Source organism: Poecilia formosa, unplaced genomic scaffold (genome assembly GCF_000485575.1).
Source record: "Poecilia formosa unplaced genomic scaffold, Poecilia_formosa-5.1.2 Scaffold405, whole genome shotgun sequence".
In the NCBI taxonomy this organism is placed as follows: domain Eukaryota; kingdom Metazoa; phylum Chordata; class Actinopteri; order Cyprinodontiformes; family Poeciliidae; genus Poecilia; species Poecilia formosa.
In genome coordinates, this window is record NW_006800344.1 from 209,126 (window position 1) to 222,778 (window position 13,653).

The 13,653-nt window shown below is 41.5% G+C and overlaps 3 protein-coding genes across 3 annotated transcripts in view; all 3 read right to left on the reverse strand.

Moving 5' to 3' along the window:
• The window catches only part of LOC103154896 (FYVE, RhoGEF and PH domain-containing protein 6-like), an 18,053-nt gene extending 16,955 nt beyond the window's left edge, over window positions 1–1,098 (reverse strand). The window contains exon 1 of the mRNA XM_007576352.2: window positions 845–1,098. The gene's annotated coding sequence lies outside the window, so the exon portion shown is untranslated. The remainder of the gene's footprint in view (window positions 1–844) is intronic.
• A 1,228-nt stretch (window positions 1,099–2,326) lies between these two features.
• Window positions 2,327–5,314, reverse strand: LOC107833550 (uncharacterized protein C3orf20-like). The gene is made up of 4 exons (XM_016663151.1): window positions 4,639–5,314; window positions 4,225–4,341; window positions 3,163–3,305; window positions 2,327–2,971 (listed from the first exon to the last, which is right to left on the reverse strand). The coding sequence occupies exons 1-4, from the start codon at window positions 4,825–4,827 to the stop codon at window positions 2,935–2,937; spliced, it is 486 nt and encodes a 161-aa protein (XP_016518637.1). The 5' UTR covers window positions 4,828–5,314; the 3' UTR covers window positions 2,327–2,934.
• A 201-nt stretch (window positions 5,315–5,515) lies between these two features.
• LOC103154913 (uncharacterized) lies at window positions 5,516–13,518 on the reverse strand. Its single transcript, XM_016663149.1, has 14 exons — window positions 13,261–13,518; window positions 11,646–11,705; window positions 11,479–11,567; window positions 10,923–11,410; window positions 9,653–9,694; window positions 9,477–9,576; window positions 9,024–9,236; window positions 8,770–8,919; window positions 8,262–8,382; window positions 7,833–7,958; window positions 7,642–7,761; window positions 6,863–7,004; window positions 6,187–6,412; window positions 5,516–5,799 (listed from the first exon to the last, which is right to left on the reverse strand). The coding sequence occupies exons 2-14, from the start codon at window positions 11,703–11,705 to the stop codon at window positions 5,694–5,696; spliced, it is 1,983 nt and encodes a 660-aa protein (XP_016518635.1). The 5' UTR covers window positions 13,261–13,518; the 3' UTR covers window positions 5,516–5,693.
• Between the last annotated feature and the right edge of the window lie 135 nt (window positions 13,519–13,653).

Consider the following 13,653-nt stretch of genomic DNA (forward strand, 5'->3'; position numbering starts at 1 on the left):
TATATATATATATATATATATATATATATATATATATTGGCCTCGCTGCTCATTCTGTAAATCTACTAATCCCAACTACTAAAGAACTTAATATACAACCACCTGAAGGGGCTCCAATGAAAGGAGTTTAAATATCACATGGTTTTCTTTAGCCACCCCACTCCACAACACAGTAATCCCACTAATGGCTCATGTCAACAGGCAAAGGAGGAGGAGTGGAAATGGGAGATGAAGGAGCTGGAGGCAAGCTGCAGAGGAAGGGGTGCAGGGAGTGTCAAAACAAACTTGCACATCTGGCTGAACTAGTGTCCAAGAATCATCTGTGCATGGCAGAAAAAACATTCTGCCATGTTGACAGAAAAGGATGTAGCTCTCACAGACTTCCTTGTTTACAATGGCACATTGAGAACACCTGAATTAGAATAAATCATTCAGGAATTAAAAAAGAAAAACTACATGTGCGTATTTAAATAAAGAAAGAAACGCGGTCAGTTGCTTTGATAGTTTCATTCCAACAGTCTGTTAAATTAGAGAGATAATCTATACTTTAAAAGGTTGTTTAGCGGGATTGTTTTTTAAAAATCTTAATTTGCAAGTCCTCGCGACCCCCACAAGGATAAGCGTGTAAAATAACAGGTGGCTAATTTCTAACTATAGTTAAGAAAACGCAGATTAAAAACAGAGGCGGGGAAAGCACTAAAACTTTTACTCTAATTTCTCAGCTGTATAATATTGATACAATTAAGCTGAGCAGTTAATCTTTTCGGGTTGTACTGGTTCAGTTGAACCAGCTGTCACAATCAAAGCGTTGCCAAAAAAAAAAAAAAAGAAGTCAGTCACTTACCTGAGTTCAACCTCTCCTCATTCACTTCGCCTTTAAAATGAAAACTGGAGCCCAAAGCAAATCCTTCATGTCCGGAGACGCTCCGCGTTCGGCTCAGCGGAGGTTATCCGAGTCAAACGCTGACATTTTTATCTGTCTCTGGATCGAACAGGTCTCGTAATATTTCGACAAGGCAGAATGGACCCGCTCCTGTCACCTGAGACGCGTTAGTGAACTTCCTTTTTGTTTCCCTCCACCACCAGGGGGCGACAGAGGGCTCATAATTCAGCAACAACCAAAACAAAAAGTGACTTTAGAGGGAAACTGAGCTGCTATGAATATGATGCGTAAAGAAATCAAGAAAGTAAAATAAATGAAAATAAATAAATAAATAAATAAATAAATAAATAAATAAATAAATAAAAAACATTATTTTGTATGTAACCTACAGGCTCTTCCTTGTCGTATTAGGTTATAGTTTATTAAAATGACTTTCATATAGCGCATTGTTTCATTGTAAACTTCCAGCCTCATATCTTTCCACATAGATCATCAGTTCTAATATTAACAGTATGACTAAGGAGCCACAGATATGACTGGAATCAGACTGGCAGGGATCGCCTTCATTTTACGTTCTACGTGAGATGCGGGAAGTAGAAAGTGTTTAAACTTCTCTTCCTGTCAGAGCTGTCGTCACGTTGCGCAGCCTATTTGTCAGCAGGCTGATCAGTTGCTTCAAATGATGTACAGGAAATAAAACGACAGAGTGGTAAGATCAGAAAAGACACTTGTCAAAGTGAAACAAAAACGATCCGGATAATTTATATTTGAATAGATCTTCTTATACTTGCAAAAGTAATATACCACCTTAAACTTGTATGTTGCCATGAGCAACCATCTAATTCAAAGTATTTTGTTGTGATTATATGTCATTTGCCAATTAAAGTACCACATAATTGTAAAGAAAAGGAAAAATTATGCGTGATTGCATTTTTTATATCTAAAATGTGAAAAGTCAATGCTGAAGTCTATTGTCTCTACTAACTTTGCATATTATGACTAAAAATGTTTGCTCTTTCATATTCTTAAAACTGTTCAGTTCAATTAGACGGCAATAATCTGTAAACACAAATGACCAAGTCTTGACAGAGATTTTTAATTGGACCTACGTCTGGACTTTGACTGGGCCACAGCTCTGCCTGAATGTTTAATTAAGGGTGTTGTTCTGGTGGAATGGCACCTTTGCCCCAATTTAAAGTATTTTGCAGTATAGCATGTTTTCTTCCGGTATTATTCTGCATTTGGCCACATCTGTCTTCCCATGTACTCTGACCAGCTTCCCTGTCCCTACTGAAGAAAAGAACCTTATGACATAAAATGTATGAATGGTCAAGGAAAACTATGAAAACTAACAGCTGATGCAAAACAACTGCTTTGTCATTTGTTTCATTGTAAACTTCCAGCCTCATGTCGAATACAAATTGGAACAACTGGGAGCTATTATTGGGATGGCTCATTAATTCACATTTTTTTCTTAAAAAAAAGAAGAAAGAGAGAACACAGTAACTAATATCACACCTTTATTATATAGCCACATATTGTGCAGGAAAAAAAACACTGAATGAACAAAAAAAAAATAACACTATAAGTATATTGAACTATTTTTGAAGCTTTAAATCTGTTAAATAGATCAGTAGTGAGGAAGAAGCTAGTTACATTTGCTTGAGTAACTTTAAGGAACAAACATACTTTTGGGTTTAGTTTAACTACAACACCAACACTAAACCAAAGTTTTTACCTTTATTGGAATAATACCAGTATTTAGTATCGCTGCTATTTCTTGACTCAAGCCGTCAAAACCTAGCAGAACTAATGTAATCATATTTTACTCTGAAGTACAGAAATATCTCGGAAGCACTTTTAAATCAGTATTTGCAAAAGCCAAAATAGAGTGTTTTAGAGGGCATAGATATTTGCATAGCATGTCCAATTAGTGACATTCATTAGCAGAAATGAGAGATAGATGAAATCATGTATGTTGCGAAGTTCCTTCTTCCTTCTTCCTCAGAAACAGCCGTCTTGGAGTCACATCCTTCTGCTTCTGACGCAATCTATGCTTCTGTGGCTGCAGGAGTTTTTACCACATCACTGTGATATCAACAAAAAAAAAATATTACATTGGTCAAAATGTCATGTGCTTTAAGCCCGTCTTTTATTTATAGCTTAAACTGACACGAGGCCACATTTTCTCAACAGTTCTCTGGTACTGGTGACGAATTGGAGTGACTTCTCCTTCCTTACTGCCAGTCAGGGTGAACGCGGTTGGCACTAAGCGATACCTGAACTTGTGGTCCGCAGGGAGACTCAGACCCAGCCTGGAGTCTCTCCTGGTCCTGCAGATTTGCCTTTGAAGATCCACGGCAGAGCAGCTGTCACCTCCGCGTATGTAGCCCAGAAACAGCAGCTTCCCCTGGAGGTACATCTATGGCGCACGCACACACACACACACAAAAATAAAGATTTTATATTTTAATATAAATTTTAATACAAATTTTCCAGACAAGCAACCAACAGACCGACAGAAATTTGACCTTGAACGTGGCGCTAATTACTATGGAATGGTTCATAAAGATGTTGGAAAAGTCCAGTTCAACTTCAGGCCCAATGAACAAAACTTTGAGACTCAAAATACATTTCCACACCACACTTTTCAGATTTTCATTTGTACCAAAATGATACAAATGTTGGTACAAACTCTGTGTTTTTTTTTTCCACTTCTCAATCTAAATATAATAAATGTAATGGCACAAGAATAAAAAAAAAATCTGTGGATGTAAAGATTTTTGAAAGCCACTGTGTGTTTTTAATGGGTTGAAATATGTGAAACCATTAGAACTGGTCAATATAAAAAGTTTTTATTTTCATCTTCATTTAAGAGCCATTAAGCAGATTTGAGTTTTTTTCACAGTGTAAACATGTGTGTGTGTGTGTGTGTGTGTGTGTGTGTCTGCGTGTGTGTGTGTATGTGCTAATAGCAGTTCTTTTTGAGGATAAGATCCCTTGGGTTGCAGAATTTAAGTGCCGGTACAATTTCATGCTGCACTGACTTTGGTCACTTTTGTTTGATTTATGGAGAGAAGAGTCATTTTTCACTGCACGGCAGAAATCATTCAAGCAGATATCATGACTTTGGGCCAAAGATTAGCGCTGTCTTTAGTGATTAAGAGGCAGCTCTTCTTAATGCTTGTCAGCTCAAAGTATCTTCAGGATAAATGTGAGACACCGCTTCATTACTGCTCCCTCACGAGAGCCGCTGCTGCCACCACGTGGCAGCCGTGAGGACTTGCAGCGCTCGAGCACGCCACCGCCTTGCTGCAAAGTCTGCAGTGAGCTTCACCTACCAGGAACATCCCAGGAGCGGCAGCGTGTCGCTGCTGCAGCAGAACCTTCTCCGGCCCACAGCCCGCCATCCCGTCTGACATCTCGTACCTGACCAGGCGAAAAGAGTCCGTCTGGCACTGGGGTTTGGAAACACGAAACAACCTGTTACAGGGCTTTTCTCTAAACTGCTGACTGGTCTGTGCGTCAGTGTCTGTTCATTTGTTTATGCAACACAGCTCCTATCCTTGAAAAAGTGCATCAGCGTCAATAAAAATTCCTGCTGATTGACCTGGATGTTGACAACAGTGATGCCACCTGATGGTGACGCATGCCCTTCTGGATAAATTAGAGACTCAGTTTGGTATTCATGTGTGATCACGCATGCAACGCATTTATCTTCTTTTGACTTAGGGCACTGCAGAGCGTTCTCACACCTGGGTGCATGGCATGGTCCTCTGCTCGTTCCTCCTCCTGTAGAGATCCTCCAAATCATCCCACCTGCCTGCTGTGTGTGCGTTAACCGGCCGCTGAGGTGCGGTGACACACATCACCAGTATCTGTTTGCTGTCGAGAGGTTGGCCCGTAATGAAAGCATCGTACTCCAGGTCGGTGACCACTGGCATCAGTGTTGCACTGCAGCAGCACCTCCTCCTCCGCCGCTCCTCCCCCCGCAGGGCAGCTCTCAGCAGAGCGGGGCACGTTCCGAGAGGGACGCAGGGAGCAGCAGGCCCCCCGTCTGCAGGACCGCAGCAAGTTTCAGGCTCCAGGCTGCGAGAGAGTGTCACTGACCTGGGAGACGATCGACGGTCGAAATACGGTTGAAACCAGATGTTTGCACTCGCTTCGTGCAGAAACACACCAGGTCTTAGCTTTTGACATTAAATCGGACTCAGTGTGTTTCCGGTTTTAGGTCAATTAGGATTATATGTTTGCTGCATTCCTAGAATAATAAAAGAGGGATTGTTTTTTCTTAGAAATGTTTACTCGCTTTCTTCAAATTCTCACTTTTGCTGCATTTCAGTAAACCAGAAACACACCCGTAGACGTGTTTTTTTTTTATTTTCAGGTAACGACTCAAATCCAAACCGCACTAAAACACAAAATCTTAAAAAGTATTTTTGGTCTAGTTTCTGGTGCAAAATTAACTTAAAAGTAACTTTTCAGCAAGAGATGTGAGTTTGTTTTGAGACAAATATTCCTTAATATTGATGAAAAAGCCATAGTTATAAGTAAAATAATCTACAAGATTAACAAGACATTTTTATTAGTTAAAATGTCTTGCTCCACTGGCAGATTATTACTTATAGCTAATACTTTTTCATCAGTATTAAAGAACAATTGACCTAAAACAAGCTCATATCTCAGTGAAATGTCTCTCTGATTCTTCTAAGATGGAGCATGTGGAGATATTTCCGTTAATCCTACCTGACCTAAAACAGGAAACTTGTGTCTGATTTAACACCAAACATGAAAAATAATTGTCTTTTTTTTAACAGTTTATGTAAAGAGGGTCTTGCCCTGGTTCGATGTTGCCATGGATTCGAAGGGGTCCAATCTGTGTGACTGGAGTCTCCTTTCTGCTTTCCATAGGTCTCCTGGAAACAAACATGTTTGAACTGTAAAATGATCGTTTGTTGAGGTTTGCATGCCTTTTTGCATCAAGTTTTGTATTATTTTTTTTTTAATCTGTTCTCTATTTCTGGAAACCACTTGATTTAATTTAGGGGTATCAAATTAAGGGGGTTAACAGGTTTTTATAATTTTCTATTCACTTCATATGTGTTTGAATATCTAATTAACTCTAAATAAAAACAAAAAAAAAACAAAAACTAAGGTTTTTGATAAATTATGAGATGGTTAGTGAGGTTAAAAACAAATAAAACTTTTTAGATATTTATTGGCCGAATCTTACCGAAGGTCACCCCGATGATTTATTAATGAGCTAATAGGACACCAGGAAAACTCTGTACATCAGTCAGCACCTCTGCATCTGGACAAGGCGGTCCTGACGTTCCTCTGCTGATGCCGAGTGGCGTCCTCCGTGACTCTCTCCGAGCTCATCCCTCCTGCCTCTCCCGGCACGCCGCAGCGCAGCCGCTGCGCGTTCAGGTGAATTCGGGGAGGGTAGAGCAGCGGACTGCGGCGCTCGTCTCGGCCGGGCCCGCGGCGGGGCCCCTGGCAGTCGCTCCGCGTCGGGACACTTGATACCTGAAGGAGAGGGAGAGGTCACTGACAAGCGCAGCCACCGAGTGACACGAGTGACCGTGAACAGGATCCTGATGGAACTATTCAATAATGTTGAGTTTGCAGGATGAGGTGATACTGGAACGTTTTAGCTTCAGCAAACTACTCCTTGGCTGGTGGGCCAATCCGAGCCCACCAGCTCAGATTGGCTCAGCGTTCAGTTTCTGCACCAGGGAAATGCTTTGTGAAGTGTATTATAGACACATTATAGACGCAAACAACCGTCAAGTACTGAAAACGATGACTAGAAATAATTATTCCATCATATTTCTGGCGCCCCGTCTCGTGTGGCACCCGTATGTGTCGCATCGCATTTCGTGCTGCCTTGCACCATGAAATGCGTCTGGCATTCAGCAGCCTTGTGCCACGTTGTCATGTAGTGATGATGTGTGAATGAATTCAGTTTGTGGTTACCGACAGCAACGCGATAGTAATCCAGCCAGCCCTCCGCAGCATCCCGTACTCTGTGCTGAAGCCTCTGCAGCTCCCGCACGGCGTTTCTTCGTCGTCTCCACAGAGCAGACGGCTTCACCTGCTGCTCCTCCTCTCTGACCACCTGGTGAATGCAGCCATAGAAACTGAATTCAGGCACTTAAGGGAAATGTTCATGTCAAAGGTATTGATAAAGAAAACTGTGATTTTGATCTAAAATCCCTGCGTTCTAATCAGAGGTGTGTAAAGTACCCAAAAATTAAGTAAAGTAACTTTTACTACGGTAAAAGTACAAAAGAGGCAGTCCAGGAAATTACTCAAGTTAGAGCAAAAAAGGATTTGATGAAAATGGTACTCAAATACTGAGCAACTGATCAAAACATACATTTTTAATACTTAAAGATGAAAAAACTATATATTGTAAACATTATTACAAAATTTAAAAAAAAATCAGGCAAAATGAATAAATACATTTCCAACTAAATTTCTTTCGATACAAAACTTGTTAAATTTTGTTAACGACTGCTGCTGTGTGTCTGTGTGTGGTGAATGTTTGGTTAAAACAAGCTTGTTGTTCAGGTCCAGGAATTTAACTCAAGTAAAAGATACTTCATGTTGAAAGTTAAAAGTAAAAAGTACAGTGGAGTAAAGCCACTGCTAAAAGAATATTTTTTTCCAAAAGGTGATTGAAGTAACTGAGTAAACGTAACTATAGCTACTACCCCACTCTGGTTCTGCTGCAGTGAATAAAAGATCCTCACAGGTGTTCTCCTCAGGCTCATTTTGTTCTCTGAGACGCCAGCGGGACTTTTTTGCTTCTTTAGCAGACGAAGATCCTGAGCAGCACCTGAGCTGAATTTGTTCTCCGTCTGCAAACAAGGCTGCATGAAAAGCAGATTTTAGAGAGGAGAACCTTTTTATTTTTGTAACTACAGGAGAGTTATGATCTCACCACTTTCTTCATCTGGCTTTCATTAGTGACAAAACGAAGAGGAAGGTGAACGCTCTCCTCTTCGCATCTGAAGCTGAGCAGGCCAGACTTCCCACTGAGCAGCTTCACTGAGATCTCCTCTGAGACCTGCAGGAATCAAAGAGAAGAGCAATAAAATGATATTCAGTAAGCTGGATGAACCGGTTCATAATCTGATGACCAGAATCTCACGGTTTGCGGTTTTCAACGACCACTAAATCTACTTGACGTATCAAGAAATCTCAAGACAAAACGCAAACTTTTCCGTTGCCACTTCTACAACATGTCTGTGTGAATGCTTCAATAACATCAAGGTTATTACATCACTTATGGTGTTATTTTGTTTTTACATGGAAAAATAAAAAACAACAACTTTGCACATCTTTTGTTTATGCAGCTGGTAATTCCCACCTGCATCGTAATATTTCTCCTCAGTGGGCGATATGTTGGCCAGCTCCACTCCTCCGTTGTGTTTCCGTAATTGTCGAACCTGAATCCTCCGTCCTGATCCCACACGGCCGAGACGGTGGAGCTGCAGGAGCAATCCAACAAAGTGTGCCGTCAGAGCGATAACAGGTTTTAAACTTTATAGTACTACTTCTGTATTGATAAATACAGACAGAACAAATAAAAAATTTTAAATTAAAAAATTAAAAAATTATTTTCTGTTGTCATACAAATATTGCTACCTACCTACATCGTTCTTTGTTACATTATTACACTGAGCTGGGAGAATAATTACTGACCTTTAAACAAAATATGAATATTCAGTGATTAAGTCCAGAAACGTCATCACCAGAAATGTTTATGAGACTTGAACAAAGAAACGCAGCCATAAAAAAGTTTGAAAAGTAAAGAGAAAAAAAAGCCTAATAAGAACAGAAAGCAAAAAATAAATAAACTGCAGGTCTGAAGTGACCTGACAGTGTCTGTGACTGCGCCGTGTCCAAACGCCGTGATGGTCAGAAGAACGGCAGGACGCTGGCCGTCGCTGAACACGTTGGTGTAGAAACCTCCGTGAGGCAGACCGGAGCGACTCTGGCACACCGCCATGCAGCCGGACGGGTAGCTGAGGCAGCAAGGTCAAGGGTCAAGAGGTCAACTCCTCTGACACAATTTTACACCGTGTTTACTTGGACCGCCACCTGACATAAGACAATTAGTAAAGGATACTAAATAAAAGAGGAGCCGTCGTTTATCCGGTAGTGCAGCTTCCTCTGGACCGGACTCTGCAGCTTCACTTCTGGTGTCTGGGGCAAAACGTCAACCAGAGGGGCAACCGCCGTCCTTCTACTTCTTCTGTCATTAGTGAGCTCACCTCCTCCATCACCATAATGACGGAGAATAGGAGCTGTACTCGGATCTTGCTCAGGTGGAGGCAGATTTCTACACATTAGGGCCGTAATCATGTTTTAGCTACAGTGCCTTGGTAAAAATATTCATACCCAAGTGCTGCACAATTTTAAAATTCTGCAGCACTTTACGTTGGTCTTTCACATAAAACCCTAAATGTAAAGTGACAAAGTACAGCTATTCCCTTTAGCTTCTGTTTGTAAGATAAAGTACAGTAGCCCCTCACTGGCCACACAGTTATTGAAGCTGCAGAAGAAGAGAGTAAAAACCCACTCTGGGTTCTGGGCCGCCCTCAGTCTCTCCACCACCCACCGGCTCACTCTCGCGCTCTCAGGCTCGTCACAGCAGTGCTGCTCTGGCTGAGCGACCCCACCTGGACACACACCACATCCTGCTGAGTGCAGCAGAGACGCAGTCAATAACACCAACGCTGCAGCGCCACGTCGTACCTGCGTCCTCACAGCTCCAGACTGAGACGGAGATCCTGATGGCTGTGGAGTTCGGAGAGGGAATGAGTAGCTTTGTCATCCTAGCGGCCCGGTGTCATTTATTCACATATGTTAGATTTGTATGAGCACGTAAGTCAATGAGCCAGGAGCAACTCGATAGCCTCGCCATCGTCCATTAACAGAGAGGAGGGCCTCTGTGCTACACTCACACATCTGATCTGGTAAACCGACACCTTCACTTCCACAAGGCTGCAACTAAAGCGGCCCTACAGGAGCGTTTACAGCCACAAGCTCTTACTGAAAAGTTTGTAAATTGGCTGTGGAGTAAATACTCAGATTTTAGTGATGCTATTTATTTCAGCATGGCTTTCTCTTTTAAACACAATCTAAGATGTGGGTTCGAAAGATACTTGATGCTTGTCTGGTTTCGTCTTGTTAAGAGGGAAATGCTTCCACCCCACTGTCGCCACATGCTTGCTCAGCAGAAGGGATTGTTGTAAAGTCAGTGTCTTGATAACAGAAAACTGTTTACCAATTAATCAACTGAATCTGGTGTCAGTGTGTTCCAACAATGACTTACATTTGACTGTGTCTAATTAGATCTGAATATGACAATATGAATATAATTAATCTGGTTTGACTTGAACTGGATTGTGACCAAACATGATCCCGTAGCATTAGGTAGGTATGAACTAAATCTGTTTATCTGGTAAAATGCGTTTATGTCTTATTGTGATTGAAAATATGTAATTTATTTCAATCAAATGAAAGGCTACTTATCCATCTGATACTGGAAGAACACTTCGCTATTAATCACATAAAAAAAGTAACATGTTCAGGAATGTGTCATTGAGGACAAAACTTACAAAAGGTGCATTTTTGCAACTAATTTGAATAATTAAAGGAAAATGTTATTTTAATCATTTTGCATCTATTTTCATGTGTCCATCTGTACTTATTGGATTTATTTTTCTCATTCTGTTTTGTCTCAGTTTGAACATTCTGTGATAAAATGGGTGTTTTGGGGACTTATTGTGGTCACCGTCAGTGTTTCTTTCACTGTTTTGCTTCTCATTCTTGATCTTTCTGTTCTTTCTTGGACCATTCTTTGGGTCGCCTCTAAAGACATTTTTTTGTCTTGTTTATTATATATTCTCACTACTCTGTCATCAAACGTCACACTTTATCTGGCTCAAGACAACTGAATTATTATTTATTATGTTTTATACATAATTCTTTAAGGCGTAGATTCACCTCATGCTAAATTTACCTCCTTTTGAGCTTCGTTTTTCCTTTCTTTCACTCTGATTTGCTGTATCTTTTGTGAGAAATGAACCAGCATTTCTCGCCGCGCCAGAGTTCCTCTCTCCTGTTTCCTCCCCGGCGCCGTCAGACACCCCCGGGGGTGTTTTCTGCGCCTTCGGGGATTCTTTGGCCCTCCTCCGGTTCTCTGTCATCGTCGCTGGCCTCCTCAAGCGGAACGCCGCCCCTGCAGTCAGATCGTGCCAGGAGTAATTCAGGATATTGACAACGCCGCGGGGGATGCGGCCTTCCTCCGACCACTTATGCTGTGAAAGGAGACGAGCCAAGTCGTTTAATAAATGAGGGGCTGCTCGCCTGTAGGCGTCCATCGGATCCCTTGGCGCGGCGCTGACAGATGATGATGAAGGATCCTGTTCTTCATCCTCACAGGCTTTACCTGAGGGGTTCTGGCTGCTTAAATTGTTACTTTCACCTTTTGGGTCCCCCTCTTGCTGACTGTGAGGAAATGGGTTGTTGTGTTAGATGCACAGCTCAGCAGTAAAACTTAACGGGAAGGATCTTACCACCTTAGCGGTGCGTCTTCCGGCTGTGGTCCCGCACTTCTTATCATTAAATTTAAAATGTTGCCTTCAATCCGATTTCGCCTTGTTGGCTGTAGGGAGGTAAACAGTGGATGTGGGTTGATTTCGTTTAAAAACACAGTCTGCAGAGTGAATGTACGGAAGCCCACCTGGTCAAAGAAAAACACGGGACCAGGTCTGATCGCCCGCGCGCCAGCAGAACCCAACATCTGGAGGAAACAACCCGAACTTAAGCAATAAAATTGGTGCAACTATTTGAACACTTTTTATTCAGATTAATCAATGACATTAACACGTAATAGACACTAAAATAGGCAATATTTGTCAGTTTATTAATCAGCATCTGCAAAAAGCCACAGCTGGATTTAACAAGATTTCAGCAGATTTTTAATGTGTCTTAAACACAAACTATGTTTTTATTCATTTGTATCAAGTGTACAATGTTTCAGGGTTGGTTTGACTAGCATATATACGACGTGTCTCACTTTAATACAGGCTATGTAGCTTAAATGCTAACAGACAGGCTAATGAAAATGATCTTATTTATGTTTATTTTTAACAGACTGAAAGTTTCTTGAATATCAAGCCGTGTCTTAAAGGCTCTTGGCTCAGCGTAGAACAATTCGGGTTTAAAAAACAATCATATATTTAAAGTGTTGAACCTGAAATGACCAAAGGAAGAACAAACTAATTAAAAATGGTGAAATCTCCCTTTAGCTTAGCAGATGAGAAATGCACAGATAGCCACTTTGTCTTTTTCATGACTTTGCAACCCAACAATGTTGACCTGACAAGAAGTTTATTTGCAATCCTTGTCATGACAAACAGCTCAAGAACTACTTCAAACATTTTGCTAAGCTTAGAGAGACAAACTGCTTCATGTTTAGGGCTTATAATAATAACTTACACTTGGCCACACGCTGGCAGCCACAACATTTATTCACTCGATGAGATACGTTGTGTCATTTTAAGAGATCTCTGTCATCAGTGACAAATAAATTTGAATGATGAGGAATGATACATTTTTCGCAGCTGCTGTCATTTGGGGACGTTTCGTGGATGTAAAGGATTCTTATCGAATAGAAATGTCTGCCGAGTCCTCCTTGGGAGAAGAATCAAGATTAGCTAAGGATTGTGACTGAAGTGTTTCCATCCAGACCAACAAAGTGGAAGCTTTCCGCTCTTCTTCCCTCTACAATGGAAAACCTAGAGCAAAAAGACACCAAGTTTCAGGAAGTCAGCAGGACTTCAAAAGCTGGACCCGCTCCATTCAGAGTTTGAAGAAGAAAAAGAACAAAAGGAGAAACCTGAAGCTCTGCTCTAACAAAGCTGAGCTGTAACACCATCCAGTCGGATCACCAGATGACATTTCTTGTTTTAAAATCCGAATTTCCAGGTTGTAATATCGACTTCATCAACTGAGAGCCTGGTTTTCTGTCTCTCTGTTGCCTGGGGACCAGAAAGTGAGGTGGGCCATTTTCCTCTGCTCTGTTAATTCTTATAAGATAGAGTAGAAATAAGATCTCTTTGAATAATCATTTATTACATTAAAATAACCTGACACAGAAGTCTCCCACGGCATACCTTCATTTGTTTTTGCTTTGCGTTAATATGTATAATTGTAATTACCAAGTGCATTTTTAAGCTGATATTGAATACCAAATAAAAATTCCCTTTTTTATTCCATGTGCACTCGTTACGCTCAGTAAAAACAAAAAAGCAAGAAAAACATCTACAGATCTACCTCTTTCCTACTGTGCTCACCTTGTTGCTAGGATACACACTCCTCTGCACACATCTCCTGGTTTACGCATCATCGATTCATCAGATGGAAAGGGTATCTGTCACAGTGCAAACAGAAAAACATCATCCCCGATAACGTTGAGAGCCCTGAGACGTTTGTAGGCCCGCGGAACAACAACCGTGCCGGCCAGGCTGCCGCCGTGGCAGTCAGGTGTTCACCGCCAGGTAACCCGAAACCCTGACGCGCCTGGAAGCTCAGAGAAAGTGATGAGTGCAACTTTGGGATGCCCCCCGTCATGAACACACACACACACGCACACACACGCACACACACACACACACGTACACACACGCACACACACACACACACACACACCTCTGAGCCTTCGAGCCGAGACAGACTTATCGTTAAAC